Raw genomic sequence first — 16,045 nt, 5'->3', positions numbered from 1 at the left:
AAAGAATACATGAACTTTACCCAAAAAAGTCAAGGTAGGTTGTTCAAGTTCATAAAGGCTAAATACAGCCACCTGGGTCTCCAGTGTGCAGAAAACAATGCCGTCTCTCTTATGTCCAGGAATCTTGAAAACTCCATCTCTTCACCTTCAGCAGTGGGTGGAACTGGACATTGTTCAGAAGAATTCTTCTTTTAGTAAGAAAAGTAACCTTGGGAAAAGGGCCTCAGAACTTCCCTGGTTGCTACTTGACCAGAAAAAGGAAGGCCCTGCTTCAGAAAACACTTGACCCAGACAGACTCCCTAGCACTCCACTTTGAACATTCCAAACACTGAAAGCAGAGGTTGTCACATTTTATCTTTGTTCATGTTAAGCCTTGGAATGACAGCCCGGTCCTGTGTCCCTTCTCCCACTGCCCCAGCTGTGAATGTCTGCATGGACAACTACCAATGACTGCAGGGCTGCAATTCTTTGTTGCCTCCTCCACGCTTCTGGCATTCACTGGGATTAGCTCAGGGCCTCTGTTCCCCTTCAAAGCTGGAACATCATATCCCATGTTGTGGCTCTCCTGTCTCAGACCTACAATGCTTTCCTCACAATTTGCACACCAGGTAAAGGTCCTTCCCTAGAGAGCAGAGCTCAGCTCCTGTGGGGAGGATCTAGCCATTCCCCAGTTTCAGAACCCCTGCCAATTTGGTTTTCTTTCCTTCTCATTCATTTTCTGTTTCATATGAAGGAAGATTGAAAACACCAATGGAAATTTAAATCTTGGTTAGATCCTTGGACCCAAACACATGACAACCCCTGCTGTCTTTTATTCTTGCACAATGGTTCCTAATTCTAGGGAGATAACTCTCCAGAGAAGGTCTTTTACTGGCCTTGGTCACAAGCACCTGAAACCAGTTCCAGAGTCTGAGGCAGCAGGAAACCTTTAGAGGAACACTTGGCTGACAAACTACTTGGAAGGCCAAGGAGGATCTGACTGCCTGACCTATGCCAGGTTACTGAAGAGCCCCCCGCCCCCAGTGGTGACAGTCCTGGGAAGGCCCCCTAAATATGATGCAGTGTGCTCTGCGTGAGTAGTGGGTAGGGGGGCTATGTCTAGTAAGTGAAACAAATTTCATGTCTATTCATCTTCCCATGTTTTTAGTGAGGCTGTCAGGAGCCCTGGAAGAAGAGCCTTTGGAGAAGCCATCAATACCCCAGAGCACCCCAGTGAACAGCATGGACGCCACCGAGTAAGGGAGAGACCCCTGGGCTGCGCAGAGCAGAGGGGGATCCCAGAGAGAGGGTCCTCCCATCCTGCCCAAGGCCTGCCTCCCTGGCCAGGGAAATGATCACCAAGGCTTTTCCAAAATAATTGTTCGTCTCCCCACGATGGTGCACGTAACTGGAGCACTGCACTTGAGAAGAACAACGCGCGCCCTCTGCGCGCATCCTTCCAAGCCGAAGGCAAGACTGGCTCATCCCGTGGGAGCAGCGCACAGACCCGAGGGCCGCCATCATTCGGCACCTCCTGGGCTCAGCTTTGTGCCCCAAAGCCTTAGGGTGGGAAGGAAGGAACTCAATTAAAAAGTTTGAGGCACCTGAACTTGATTCGCTCCCTTTCTAATCCATCCGATCTCTCCATAATACGAAGTCAAATTGATTTGCTGCCTCCTTGCCCGCCAACTAATTTCTGAGAAAGCCAACCCTAAAGCCTCCGGACAGAGGGGTGGGAGTACGGGGGTAAATTTGCTCTAGGGAGGTCAACTCTTAACAGTAGATCGCACAGGGCTCCTAGAAGCATCTTTAAAGCCATGAACAGTTTCCTTAGTGTTTGGAAAACTTTGAAGTTTTGCTTGCCAAGAAGTATCCAGACCAAGATTCACGTGCTTATTCTTTTCGGAATGTCAGGTTTTTAACGTTTACTGAAAGCGAGTTTGCTTTCTTCTGTGCGTAATGTACAACTTGGCCCTCTCTGTTCCTCTACCTACAAGGTAGGCCTTGTCTGTAGCCCAGTTTCAGAATGGTAAATTCTGGATTACAATTTTGTAAAGCTATTCTCAAGAAATATATTTGTAGCAGCTGTCACATAAAGCTGATATATTCTGGCGCAAAAGAAAGCTAGAGAGGCGATTTATTTGTGCATAAAAGGCACAAGATTTAATTGGAGAGAGACATGTTACTTTCAGCGCAAGTACATGGGGTGGCATAGCGCCGTGGAGCATTATTCGAGCTTCATCTACTATGCACTATATGCCACCGTCTCCAAAGGGAGTGTTGCCCTAGAAACTTGTTTTAAGTCTGCTGCTATATATCAACACCTTGTTTTAGCAGTCCTTGGCTGAATTACAGTTACACAGTTTGGCGCTTCTTTCAAATTTCCTCCCATCAGTTTGGCTAAAGAAAGGAATTTTTCTCCTTTAGAAATGAATTGGCTTAATTAGTAAGTAGATTAATGGCAATTGCTGGTGAGTTGGTTTCCAGCAGAGTTTCACCAGAGAGGGTTAATCGGAGTCAGGTCTGGAATCTTTCCCAGAACTGGCTGCCAGCCATTTCCACCAACCAATCAACCCTACAAGAAACAGAGGAAATGAAATAGAATTTATATTCTCTGTGCTATTATCCTGCACGGAAATTCCTTGGGAGCAGCCCCCTAGTAGGATGCAATAAAGACTTTCCTAAAAGAATTTTTAACAGGAACCTTGAAAGGATTCACCTTCAAGATTTATCTGGGTACCAGAGGAGAATTTCAGGTGGTCTGCACAGAACACTGAGGGTGCATTGCAACCGCCTATGGCTCTTAGTCAATTTCAGGTTTTACATAAGTTGCAAAAACCTCCAAGTCCCACCCTAAATCTGTCATCTACCAGAAGCATTTAAAAAGTTTAGTTGTATGTTTTGAAGCCTTTTCAGTTATTTTTTCCATAGTGATAAAAATGCATTCATAGATTAACTTGCAGCTGCATTAGCTTTGCAAAAAAAAAAAAAATCCCTGCTGAGAAATGCATATAATAGGAAAAACAGATCGGCTGGACAGCAGTGTAATTAATGCCAGAAAGGGCTGAGGCCGGTTTCATAGTTTGTCTTTTGAGCATATCAAGACGAGACTTGGTGAAAAATGACGCATGCTTTAGCATTTCAGAAAGCTGGCAACTGGCAGCGCTTTTCCTTTTTTCTTTGACTTTCCGCCTTGGAACAAAGAGGTCGGCAGAACTAGCTAGGTTGTAATGAGTTCTATGTCCCTAGCACATTAAGTGCATCATGGAAACATATTGTATCGAAATAGTTTGGAGGAGAATACCGGGGATGAAAGAGAATGGGTGCTTTGATCAGCTCCCTGGGGTCCTGAGTGCGCACAGACTGACTTGCAAGGAGTTATTCAGCTCCAGCTAGACACACTTACAACACCATTCAAAGAAATTTGCATATCTGTAATTTATCACATTGGTCCAGAACATTTTTGCAAGGTAAATAAAAGTTGGCTGAATTAAAAAAAATCAATCATCGCATATATAGTGGAAACCATGCAGCCAGTCTTTCCCTTAAAAACGTAAATAAGTATATTCATAAAACATGATGATTTGGAGGCTTTTATTTTAAAGTGTACTTAGAGCAACAGGTTATGTGCTGACAAAGACAAGATTGGTCGCAATTTCTTTGCACTTCTGCTTTAGGGAAGTGTATTTGCAGCTTCCCACTAGAATAAAGGCGGAAAGCTGAATGAGATGTGTGTGGCTATAACCAGCCCGCGACATGCAGAGTAAAATTAGTACACACTTTGAGGAGATGTGAAAGATGGCTTAATCTCTCTGGTGTCTGCAAGCGCTAAGGTTAAATCTCATTTCTTCTCCTGTTGATTTCATTGCCAGGCCCTGGTTGCTAAACTTACAAGCTCAAGATGATGAAATGTCCCCACACCCAGTCAATAGGAAAACTTGCTTTCGAATGCCCCATGAGAACAAGGGAAAATTTAACAGGCAGGCATTGTTCTGAGTTTTTAAACAACTGGGTTAAACAGCAAACAAGAATCTTCAACTTGACCTTGGAAAAGGCTGTGTGCCTGCAGATAATCTATCAAACAACCCTGGATGACAATGATATATTTCAGAGTATTGTCAGATGAAAAGATTGATAAATTTGCTCCTGCAAAGAGAGAACTTTGGAAACAGCAACAGGCAATTTAGTGCCCTGTGTCCGCTGCCTCCTCTGTCCTTGCCGCCCCATCCCTACCCCTTACCCCCAGCCCTGGGGCCAGCTCAGTAGAAGAGGGCCAGTAAATCAGCACTGTAATATTTCTTAAGGGGCATGGAAAAGCTGTGAACAGTACCTCTCATATTAAATGCAATATTTCTCTGCTTTCGTGGGGAACAAAAGTCAAAGCAAGACGTCTTTATGGCTAATTCAGTCAAAGGCACATCTTGGCTCCCCCCACAGAAAGGTCAGTGTCGTTGTTTGGTCCACCGAGGGGATGTTTTCACACTGAAAACGGAGCCAGCTGTCCCTGTCCCTCGCCATTGGGGAGCGCACACTAGCCATGGTTATTAGGCACATTCTACACCTGCAAAATATACCGATTTTCAAGACTTTTCAAGACACCCCACCCCCGTTCTCATGCCCCCTCCTCTTTCGTCTGCTAAACTTTGACAACACAATTCAAGCCCTGGATGAAAGCGCTGCACACCAGAGGAGAGCTGGGGAGGGAGCTGCTCAGCTAGTGTCTCACGGTGTCTATTGAGCAGCCATCAAAGAAACGTGGCATCAAGTTTGTTTTCAAAAGTATGGAAAAACTTCCAAATAATTGCTTAGAAGCATCGCACATTTTGCTATTGCTACAAATGCCAGTTGTTGAACCCTAATATTTAATTTTATGCACCAGTGTTAGGTGCAGGGCTGCAGCCAGGTGTCCTTCATTTAGAAGTGGTTCTTTTCTTAAAAAAAAAAAACTTTTTAAAATTTGTATTTAGCATGTCACTGACTGATGATAGGAGATAAGTTTTTTCAGCTACCTCAATGCAAGTCCACCTTTCTGAAAACCCAAATACCAACACGTTGTTATCCATTTGATAATGCTTGACCAATTGGATTTCATAATAAAACTCCTAGAAACATCTCTTCGCTAGCCTTATCACTGGAATCTAATTCCAAAGGCTTGCACTCAAAGATAGGTGACTACCTAGCTGTCGGGAGATTCTCAGCAGCCAAAGAGGAGCCTATGAAATCGCTGAAAAGAACTTGTAAAGCTAGAAATCATTCAGAAAAAAAATCACTGTAAAAGTGAGAATGCCCCAAGTGGCAGTTCTGGATGACAGGAATTCGAAAGTAGCTTTCTCCACGAGCTCCTGTGGGTGGGCGGTGCGGAGATGAGGGACTAAAGATTCCTGTGCGGCTAAAGGTGGGTGGAGGCGAGGAGGAGAAAAAGAGGATTTAATTAGTCCGTGGTGTTTCTCTAATCCCTTTGTCTAGTTCTTCCACCCAAATTGCAAAGAGTTACATGAGAAGCCCCCAGAGTGGGCAAATGCAGGACGGCCCGGGACTCCTTGAGTTCCCGGGACACAGGCAGGGGTGAAACACACCATGTGCCACAAGAGGGGGGCAGGGGGACCTCTCACTAGTAGGGAACCCTAAACTCTTTCCTGCCACCTGGAGGCCTCCACGCAACCAGCCACCATCATGCAAAGCGCCAGCGCCTCTCCAAAGCCACGTCGGCGCAACTAGTTGGTTGGAACAGGTGCAGACCCCCCAGGGAAGGGGATGGCATGAAGCTTTGGGGATGAGCCAAGGGCCAGGAGCCCCCCGAGAAGCAATAGCAGGTCCCCAGGGACCCGAAAGTAGGGGAGAGCTAGAAACTCGCGCCAGCGCCACTGTTGCTGCTGGTTCTGGCGCCCCAGTCGGGAGACAAAACCAGCTCGCCACAGCCTGCGCCCTGGGCCACTGGGCCCTCTGCAGGCGGCCGCCCAAGGGCTTCCCGCCCAGCCAGGGGGCGTAGTTACCCCGGGCCTCCCCGAAGGAAGCCCTGGATCCCCTCTTCTGCCCTTCTTCAGGCTGTTCGCCCCCTTCTCTGCTCGCCGTTCCCTGTAGCCCCTCTTGGAGACTTCCATGCGCAAAGACAGCAGACCTGTGGCGAGCCCGGCGCCGGGCAGCCACTTCCAGCCTCGAGGGAAGACAGACAGCACCCGAGCCCAGACTGTTCTGGGGGCAAGGGCTAGGCTGGCCTCCGGGGATGCTCGTCGGACTCCAGCCCGGCTCTCCGGAGCCCGGGGAACGCGGAGCAGCGGGCGGGGCGCATGCGCGCCTCCAACCAGGGTCCCTCCCCAGCCCGCGGAGTTTGGGGAAAGTTTGGCGAGGTTTGCCTCGACAGCGGCTGACGTCCCAAAGGCCGGGATACCCTGGGGATGCGTCCAGGAGCCCCTCGGAGTCCCCGGAGCCGGCCCGTCTGGGGCCCGAGGGCTGAAAAGCGGCAGAAAGTGGGGAGAAGGCGGCCTTTTGTGTGTGGCACAGAAGAGTCACTTGCGCACAAACGCAGCAGCGCGCTCCCCGCCGCCTCAGCCTCCTCCGCTGCACCTCCGCCTCCGAGGCTCTTCATTACAGCCGAGCCCTTCCCCCGCCTACCCCCCGGCCCCGGCCTTTGTTCGGCTTGAAAGTAATGCTGTGAATTAAAAGAAATGACAATATTTTCTATCTGCTTGAAAGTCCAAGAGAAGAGCCCTTGAGCTTGGCAAAAATCAGGCAAATCATTCATCATGCCACCCCGCACCTGTGGTCTTGGCATTGAAAACCCTCCAGACCTATTCCTATTAAACTTAATTATTCCCCCAAAGCACACAATGGTTGAAATGGAGCAGGTTGGAGTCTGTTTATTGGTGGTAAATGTTTTTCTGAAGATCTTCTGAATCTCATTGTTAGCTCGTTGTTTGAGGCTGCCCTCTTTCTTTCAGACTAGAGTAGCCTTGGACTTTTCAATTTTCTATCGTAACATCTGCTTAATCGTACGGATCAAAATATGGAGCCACAAAACATATGTAATGGTTGATTTGTTAAATCCTGGTAATGAGTTATTAACAAGGGAAAACAATAGGCCAGGATGGTGAGAGCCTTATGGTAACAGAGTCACTTTATGTAACGCCTGACGTTTCCCTTCTTGATAAATGGAACTAAGGTCTGAGCGCCAGGTGATAGCAAGAAAATCAATGTCTTTAGGGGCCAGCATGGAGACTTTTTTTTCTATGTGAAAAATTAGGAGACATAAAATTTAATTGGCTGATCAGGAGGGGGGGAAGCAGTGGTCTTAAGTTTAATTGCCAGTAGGCTTAGCAAGGGAGACAAAACAAGATTTGGGCCTGTTTGTTTGCTGCACCCCAGCCTCAAGCCCAAGTGTATCATTGAAAATGTGTTTTATTATAACACATGTCATGCTTTACAGTTCCCATATTGTGTAAAGACAATAGTTAATGGTACATTAAAGACAGGCAAACCATGCCAACACGTCTTGGAGACATTGTAAGGGCCTCTCTCTTTGCTTGTATTAGGCAGCTGCAGCCCAGGACCCAGAAGCACAAAAAGAACAAGTTTGAAATACCAGGTGCATCCTAGTGAACCACGACAGGGATTGATATGTTATAGCCCAGGACATGAACCTAGCAATAAAGATATCATTTCGATTGTCTGCGGCTTCCACGGCCTGTAAAGCCGGGAGGCCCTGAGCAGCCTGCTTTCTGGCAGGCCCGTCTTACTCCCTGGGCTTCCCCATCTCCCTGGGCCAAATCCGAACACCTGTTGGCCAGACCCCACATCCCATCGTGGGAATCGCTTCCTACCAGTGGTTCCAGATCTCAAAAACGCAATTGGTTGTGGAATTATTTAGCACCATTCCCACAGGCTGCAGAAGGCTTTGGAATGGCAGTGGGAGGGAGGGTGAGGGAGAGAGGGAGGGCCAGGGCTCTGCCCAGAGAGGTTGGCCAGGGAGTGCTCAACTGGTGTTTGTTCAATCCCGCAGCTGGTACTCGGTGGCACAGCAAAGGCCCATTAATGGAAATGGGATGAGTTTATGTATTTAAGAGGCTTCACACCCTCTCCATGGAGGGGCGTTAATCCTGGTGCTGGCAGATGAGCAGTCCTGGGAATCACCCGCAGCCGATTTCACAGCAGTTCCACCAAGGCTTTTTATGCGCTCTGCTCCCAGCCTGGGGAGGGAGCCTCACTCTCTTTCCCACCTACTTTTTCTGTCTTACAGGACCTGCAGGCTCCAGAACTCAACTTTTTATGAGGACTGTCCCTAGTGTTTTCTCCAAGGGAAGGAATTGGCTCCACAAGGGGGCTCCATCCCAGAGGCCACGCAGCTCAGGATGGGGAAGTAGCTCCCTCTCCTCTTCTTGCCTTCCCCCTCCTGTCCCCTCAGAAGTTGCCCCACCCCACCTCACCTCACCTCATAACTGGAAATTTTCTAATGAAAAGCAGAGGGAAGAAGCATGGTGCCCCCCTCAGGTTTCCAGCCTCTGAAAAGAGAAAGGCACCTTTTTATGACATGTAATGTCTTTTAAGGTAACAGTGAGAGGCCTCTGAACCTAATGCCTTCCAGAAATGTAGGGGAGACAGAAGGCTGGGAGAAGGGGCTTTTATTGAGCACAGCCATTGGCTTTCTAACACCAAGGCAGAGTGACAGAGCAACCTGGGATGGAGACCAGCAGGACTGGCCTGAATTGAGGATATGTATTTGGAGGGAGGGGGCAAACAAAATGGGGTGTGGAAGGCAGGGTACCCCATCCAAACTCTCTTCTCACTAGACTTCATCAAACCCTTTCTAGTACTTCTTCTTGCCACATTGCTAGCTGTGGCATCTAAACCACGGGCGAATGACTTAGCCAGCTTGCCCAGAGGGATCATAAAATGCACCCTCTTCTGGCTTTGCAGCTTCTTTATTTCGCTAAGTGGAGAAGGGCAGCCAGGAAGGACTTTACACTCTTTCCCCTGGTGGTTCCAGGTTAAGATTCAGCAAGAGGCTGACTGGTGTCCGGAAGAGCAGGGCTGAGCTAGGGTCTCCAGAACCATCCAGGGGTTTGGCTTACTCAATTATTTTCATGCCCATTTTTTATTTTTTAAGTTGGAAGTAAAGTATAGACTTAGAGGGCCTGCTAGGAACCTGTCACTCAAACTGCCCCCACAATGAACCTTCCAGCACCAGGCTGTCTGTCCTGGCCAGAGATGCCCCAGGCCAGAGGCTCTCCAGGCTGGTGCAGCCACAAGAACAGCCGCTCCTGCACAGAGCGCAGCTCAGCTCTCTGCTGCCAAAAGAGACCCTGAAATGATACGTTTGTTCTGCTTTTACTGCCGCATTTCTTTAAAAAAGAATTGCTGCATTAGAATGAATGGATTATGAGTAAGTAAAAAGAAGCTGTCAGTCTCTTTGAAGGTTGTGTTTAAAGGGACTTGCCAAGTTAGGACAGAAGAGTGACAAGATAGAGACCCTGGTGTTTTACATGCTCAGCCTGGCTCTTCCGCTTCATCTGCACCGCACTAAAGGATGTGTTGAAGCATTAAATCACAAAAAAGTGGCACGCAAAATAAAAGGTGCTACATTACAATGATTGTAGTGTTTTAACTGCGGAGTGCCACGTTATCCCATCCAAATGAAACGTGGGTCTACACAGATGAAAAAAGCGGTACAATACTTACATAACTTATAATTAAGTTGAAGTCTGCCTAACATTTGACTTTCTAATGAGTGTAATGAGATTACATGCCTCATAGAAGCATTTGTGCAAAAGCAACTTTCATGTTTAATGAGGCCCTAATACAGGACAAAATCGAATTATTTTCTCTCGTTCCCAAATTCTGTCTTCAGTGTGAAATCTCCATCTTTGAAAGGGAGGGCAGAGAGAGGCTGCGAAGGGTTAAAAGGAAGGAGAGGGTCCATGGCCAAGAGCCCCCTGGGAGCTTCGCGACCCAGAATGTCCGCGTGTCTGGCCAGGCCTCGCCGCGGGTTGGCCTCGCTTTAATTGATCTTGGACTACGTCCATGGCACCCGCGGAGCGTGGGGAACCTCTCGGTGGGCCTGAAACTAGGTTAAAACAATTGGCATACTGCCTACATATTGTCCTTCGCCAGGGCCGTGGGCACCGGGAGAGATCTGTGTCTATACCTTGGCCGGCCAAGCGGCTGCAGCGAGGCAGAGTGACACTTGGCCTTGGCCCGGCATGCGCGGCGCGGGCCCAGCGGTTCCGCAAAAGCGTGCGCTCCTCCGCGCGCGGCTCCACTGCGCACCCGCGGCCCCCAAGCACGCTCCAAGCGCTCAGGCCGGTCGCGGTGCGCCCGGGCTCTGGCCCACAGCTGAGGGCGCCCTGAGGGCCTGGAAGGCGCCGGGGAGACCAGCCGCAGCGGAGCTTCCGAGGCTCTCAACTGGGCGACCCCAGCCACTCCCGCGCGCCTCTCCCTTCGCTAGGGGGCGTCCTTGCACCCTCCGCGCGAGGCTCTCTTCCTCCCCAGGGTGATTGAAAGGAAAATGAGATTCTGTTGGCGACAAAAGTCAATTTTAGAAATAACCCAGTTGCAGAAGTGGCATGGGGAGCAGCGGGTTCTTCCTTGCCTTGTCTAGTTCCCTGTACTGGATGCTGTAACTGCAGAGTGGGTCATGGAAAGCTCAAGAATCCTTTCTCCCCAGCTCGTGGAAGCAAAGACCGCTTGCCTTTCACCAGCCCAGAAACTAGTCCTGTATCGCCACCGCACACAGCCCATTTGCTTCGTATTCTGTGATTAGGCAGGATAGGGGTGACCTTGGGTAAGTCAAAGAGCTTCTCTGAGCCTCAGCTTTCCTTTTTGAAAAATGGAAATAATAAATACACCATGACCCATTTGCCTCAGAGGGTGTTTGGAGAGTAGGATAAAAATACAGACAGAAGTTACTATTTAGGGCAGGCGATGCAGAAGAAGGTGCTCTTATGAAAGTTGAGGCCTAACCCTCTAACACACTCTCATCTAAATCTAACTAAAATGTGATTTCTTGTTACATAGCTATGTTTTGAGTCTCTGGTTCAGTTACCTTTCACAAGGTAAGTTAATTCTTCTTAAACATATAGCTACCCCTAGCATGTATTAAACAAAAAACTTTTAGAAAAAGGTGTCAATAGCATTTATTAACATCGCTTAGAAATAAACCATATCTGGCAATAAATTAGTTCGACCTTTGCTGGCCAGAGTTCTTCCAACAACTCACAGTTCTGCCAAAGGTGCTGGGGGAGATCATAGGCTATTGCATATTTTTAGAAAATCAGGATAAATTATATAAATTATAGACTTAAAAAGAATCTATTTCATTAACTCGACAGCATAATAAATAGATAAATAACAATTGATTGCCATTAGAAAGATGTGATTCTTAAATTACATTTACATTATAGATATTTACATGTACAATATGCACAGAGACATAATCAGACCCCCAAGTGGGTCTGGGACTTCTCAGGACACAAACTCAAAGGGCGGTTCGTTTTCTATGTTGTTGAAGGAAGATTTGTTGTTGACTTTTCTGGGGTCCTCTGGGGTCCACACTTTGGCTGTCCGAATAATATTTTGTTCTTTGAGTTGTTTTTCATCAGTCCATGAAAGAGAGTGTCCTGCAAGGGGTGGGAGGCCATAATCCGGGTCGCTGGGCGACGGGGACCCTGCGGAAGTGAGAAAAGAAAACAGACTGTGAACGTCCTCCTCTATCCCCAGCGGTGCTCTCGGGTCCTTTAGGGGCGCTTCGACAGAACAGGAGTCAAGTTACATTAGAAGGCCCTCTTCCTCCACCCTTCAAGCCCCCAGCGCCCCCTCCCCGGAATCCCAGGAGCTGCAGTGTGTCAGGTACACGCGCCCTCCAGCCGCTGTCAAAGTGGTGGAAAAAAACTGGAAAACACTAGCTCGCGCTCCAAGTCGCCTGTGCCTAGGGACCATCCGTCCGTCGGTCAGCCGGCAAGCCGGTCTGTTTCACCGAGCCCCTACGAGCCCTTCCCGTGCTCGTCCCCGTCTCCCTGGACTGGAAGGTGGACGCACTTACGGGTGCCCCGATGGCAGATGATGACCTTCTGGGCCTGGCTGCCGGGGCTGTCCCCACCCAGGCGCCCGCTGCCGCCCGGGCCCCCGCCGCCGCCCACGCCGCCGCCTCGCAGCGGCATGTCGGCCTGCACGAGCTCGCTGAGGAAGTTGATGTAGCCGATGGCGAGGCGCAAGGTGTCCACCTTGGAGAGGCGCTTCTCGTAGGGCAACGTGGGGATGTGCGAGCGCAGCCCCTCGAAGGCGTCGTTGATGGACTGCATGCGCCGCCGCTCGCGCACATTGGCCGCCTGCCGCAGCTGCTGCAGCTCCGCCTCGGAGCGCACCCGCCGCCGCCGCCGCGCAGCCGCCGCCGCCCCTGTCAGGCCGCGCAGCCGGACCCCCGGGGACAGTACGGTTGCCCCAGCGCAAGGGTAGGCCAGGCACGAGGGCGGAGATCCTGGAGAGTAGGGGAAGCCGCCGGGGGGCGCCCCCACCTCGCAGCAGTAGCCGCCGCCGCCATCCTCCGGTTCGCCGGGGCCCCCTGTGAGCGGCGCGGCGATCGCGTGCGGGGCCGCCGAGGGTGCAGGCTGCAGCAGCAGGCACGCCCCGTCGCGGCAGCAGTACTCGTGCAGCTGGTGGCTGAGGAACTCCACCTCGGCCTGCTCGCCCGCCAGCAGCTCATCGCCGTCCTCCAGAGGATCCCGAGAGGACTGGTCGGTGAAGAAGTCTTCCTCGTCAAAGTAAGGAGACGGGAAAGCGTCCAGGCCCCCGGGGAAGTGCTCTAGCAGCACCGCGTCCATGCTCTGCGCCGCCGCGAGCCTGGGGTAGTTCTCCGTAGATTGGATGTTGCTGTTCTTGCTTGTCTGGCAGCCTCCTCCCTCCAGGGTAGGAGCGCTAGGCAGTAAGGACCGCCCGCCCTAATCCCGCCCCCGGCCTCCCTTAGTGCCCACGGCCGCTGCGCTCTGGCCGGCGCCGGGGCTGCGCTGGGGAGGGCTGTAGCCGACTTGCTGAAGCTGAGGGCCGGCACGCGAGGATTCTTATAACTACATCCACAGGCGCGTGCCAGGGACCCGCGGCGCCAGCCAATCACCGCGTGCAGGGCGCCGGCGGGGAGGGGGCAAGGAGCCTCTCGGCGGTGTGGGAGACCCTGCGGCGAGGAGGAGGCGGGGCCGCGAGGCCCGGGGCTCCTCCCGCCTCTTCTCGCCCTCATCTCTGTGAGTACCTGCCGGGCACGGGGCTCCTGGGGCACCTGCGTTCTGGGGCACCTGCCGCCGGCCAGCGCTCTCTGCGCAGCGCCGGGCCCTTTCGGGGCTGGGGCAGCGGCGCGCAGTCTTGGAGCAGCTGCAAAGGTCCTGGGGTGCAAGCTGGCCATCCAGACGGCAGGCAAGTATATTGCGCGCCAGCTCGTTGTCCCTAGTCCCCCTAGCCCGTCGGCGCAGACTGCCTGCGGCCTGGGAAGGCTGGGTTCGTACCTTTCGCCACCCTCAAAGCCCGGGAGTGCGCGGGCCTCCCGCCCCTTCGGGGCTTCTATCGCATTATCTGAACTTTCAAGGACTTCTGTAAAGTTTGCACAGTGTGGGCCGGTGGGGTTGGAAGGCGACGCGGTTGGTCCAGCCCACAAGGCGTTCCAGACGCTGCGCGGGATCTCGGGGCGCTATCCTGCAGGTCGCTGCTGAGGAGCGTGACTCTGAGGCCTAGTGGCCGCCCCCGCTCCGCGGCCCGCCAAGCCTCCCCCCTCTACCCCACCCGGAGAAAGAAAGGGGAACAAGGAGGGGCTGCCTTGGAGTGCAGCTCAGTGGGGCACGTTTCTTCTAAGAGCAAATCGAGACCCTAGGGGTTCGGAGCAATAAAACCTGATAACAAAAGGAGTCAATTGAATCGTCTGCCTCGGAGCGGTCCGGAGGGAGAGCATGAACGTTAAAGGGCAGAGTGTGAACCGTTTTCAAAGCCTAAGTCTCTCACCTTTCTCACTGGCCACTGGGACCAACCTGAATGATTTTTTTCTTTCTCGACCTCTAAAAAAACACCAAATACAAAACGTATGCGCTCGGCCCCATGACACACTTTATCACAGACTGCGATCCAACACCAATTTCTCAGTTTAAGAGTAACAAAGAAACACTTTCAAGGTCAGAGCAAGCTTGTTAAAGCCAAGCTCCGGCTTCCACCCCGGGAGAGTTAAGAAGTGCAGCCGATGGCGCGTGTTCTTTTAACACAGGACTGAGAGCCCTTGTCTTCCTGGTTCAGCTGCTTCCTTTTTGACTCATCTCAGCAGAGGCTTCGCGGGGGTGTGTGGGAGCGGTGTTCAGATTCCTCAAAAAATCCAAGTCCATGCCTCCTAAGCACAGCAATTTAAACACACTTCTTGGTTTGAGACATTACACTATATTTGACTGAATTCTGAGACCAAGAAGTTAAGGGCAGAAGATGCATATGATTAGAAGGCCAGACATTACCCTAGCTTGTACTGTCAAGACCCCCAATTGTAACCCTAAGACCTACTGTTAGACAGAAGTCCTTCCATGGATTAGCTTCTTAGCCTGTTCCTAGTGAAGTAATTATCCTTAAACCCATTCAAATGTGCACAGATTCCCTGTGTCAGAGCAATTTTCCGTATTTAGATCTATCTTCCTCACTTCAAAGAGAGGGAACCTGGGGGTTGGAAAATGGCTGGCAGTGTCAAGACCATGGATCTGGCCAGCTGGTGCTGTGAATCCAATTCTCTTCACATTTAAGAGGCCCTCCATCCCTTCCCTCACTTGCTTAGACTACAACCAAGTGCAAACATGCCCTTACATCAATCTGAGGGCTTGGAAGCATAACAAATGACTAGACTTCAGAACTTCATCTGAAATATTGATAACCACTCAGTAAAGTAAAAGGCAAGATTCCAGCCAACAAAGTTTCTCTTCAAGATGCTGAGAGGCCCTCTCTGAGTGACCGAGGTGGCTCCTGAGAAAGTGTGCTTGCATCGTGGATATGTGGCGGGGGGTGGAGGGTTGGGGAGACAGGATGGGAGTGTGGATATCAGTAACTTTTCACCCAATGTGGTTCTAAGAGTCAGCTTCCATAGAAAATCATCTTGCATTGGCTTGACAAGTTGGTGGACGAGTACAGAATTGTCCCTTGGCACCCAGGTGAGCTAATGGGAAGTCCACTGCTGGAGGAAAACCTTCCTGTCCTATTTCTGAGCAGAGCTGGCATGGCTGTTCTGGACAGCACAGGGCAGGAAGAAAAGAGAAGATATTCTATTGTTCAGGCACAACTCTTCACCCTCTCCATCCCTGCCATCACCATTTTTCTCTCTTAAAAAATTGCTGGCTGGCTGCAGACTGGTCCCATTACAAGGAAAGCGAGGGCGAGGCCTGCAGACTCAGATCCTGGGATACTGGTGTGGAAGTGTGTGTGCATGCCTTGTCCTTAAGTAAAACATGATTGTTCTTTTCTCTAATAAAAAGAAGAAAGACGTCACTGCTAATAAAGGAAATTTTCTCTGGGTCACTGGAGGTCACAGCAGTGTGTATGGCTGTCCTCTGCCTCTGCAAGCAACAGGTTGGACAAGGAGATGGCTGGGACAGAGCTCTGTCTTGCCAGGCTGGAGTCCCAGATCTCATGCCAGCACCTCCCTGAACACTGCCTGGGTTCTCTGGGCAGTGGGGTAACACAGACTGGGACAGGGTCAAAGGCTCCAGGGATCTCATGGAGAGAGGGACAGAGGTGGCCCCAGAGCTGGAAGCTCTCCTCCCTGTGCCAGGCTCTGGCCTCTCCTCTCCACCCTGTGTCCACAGGAGAGATGTCCCCTCGCCTTATAAAGAATCTCTGCCTCACTATGAAACGCAATCCATCCCCTAATGTAGGCAGTGGGAGGGGCATTTGGTTAAGTGCCAAATCCTGGTGAGGCTTCCAGATTTTTTTCATCTTTCAAAAGGGGCTCAGTGCCACCTGTTGTACTGGGCCCAGCAGACTCAACCATATCTCCTTTGGGGCTGCTCAGAAGCCACATGTCATCTCTAGGGTTCTGGCAAGAGCTGCTGGACACTGAAGAAGGCTTGCTGC

At 50.9% G+C, this 16,045-nt stretch overlaps 1 protein-coding gene across 1 annotated transcript; it reads right to left on the bottom strand.

Annotated features, from left to right (window-relative positions):
- Positions 1–11,356: 11,356 nt before the first annotated feature.
- PTF1A (pancreas associated transcription factor 1a) lies at positions 11,357–12,799 on the bottom strand. Its single transcript, XM_036880971.2, has 2 exons — positions 12,012–12,799; positions 11,357–11,637 (listed from the first exon to the last, which is right to left on the bottom strand). The coding sequence occupies exons 1-2, from the start codon at positions 12,787–12,789 to the stop codon at positions 11,435–11,437; spliced, it is 981 nt and encodes a 326-aa protein (XP_036736866.1). The 5' UTR covers positions 12,790–12,799; the 3' UTR covers positions 11,357–11,434.
- Positions 12,800–16,045: the final 3,246 nt, after the last annotated feature.

The sequence above is a fragment of the Manis pentadactyla genome, chromosome 3, assembly GCF_030020395.1.
Source record: "Manis pentadactyla isolate mManPen7 chromosome 3, mManPen7.hap1, whole genome shotgun sequence".
Taxonomy (NCBI): Eukaryota; Metazoa; Chordata; class Mammalia; order Pholidota; family Manidae; genus Manis; species Manis pentadactyla.
This window is presented reverse-complemented; position numbering and strand designations above follow the sequence as displayed.

Excerpts from the sequence above, each read along its gene's own strand:
- PTF1A (XM_036880971.2), bottom strand. The coding sequence starts at position 12,789 with ATGGACGCGGTGCTGCTAGAGCACTTCCCCGGGGGCCTGGACGCTTTC. Across the intron at positions 11,638-12,011 it reads CATCTGCCATCGGGGCACCC|GGTCCCCGTCGCCCAGCGAC; the intron begins GTAAGTGCGTCC and ends TCACTTCCGCAG.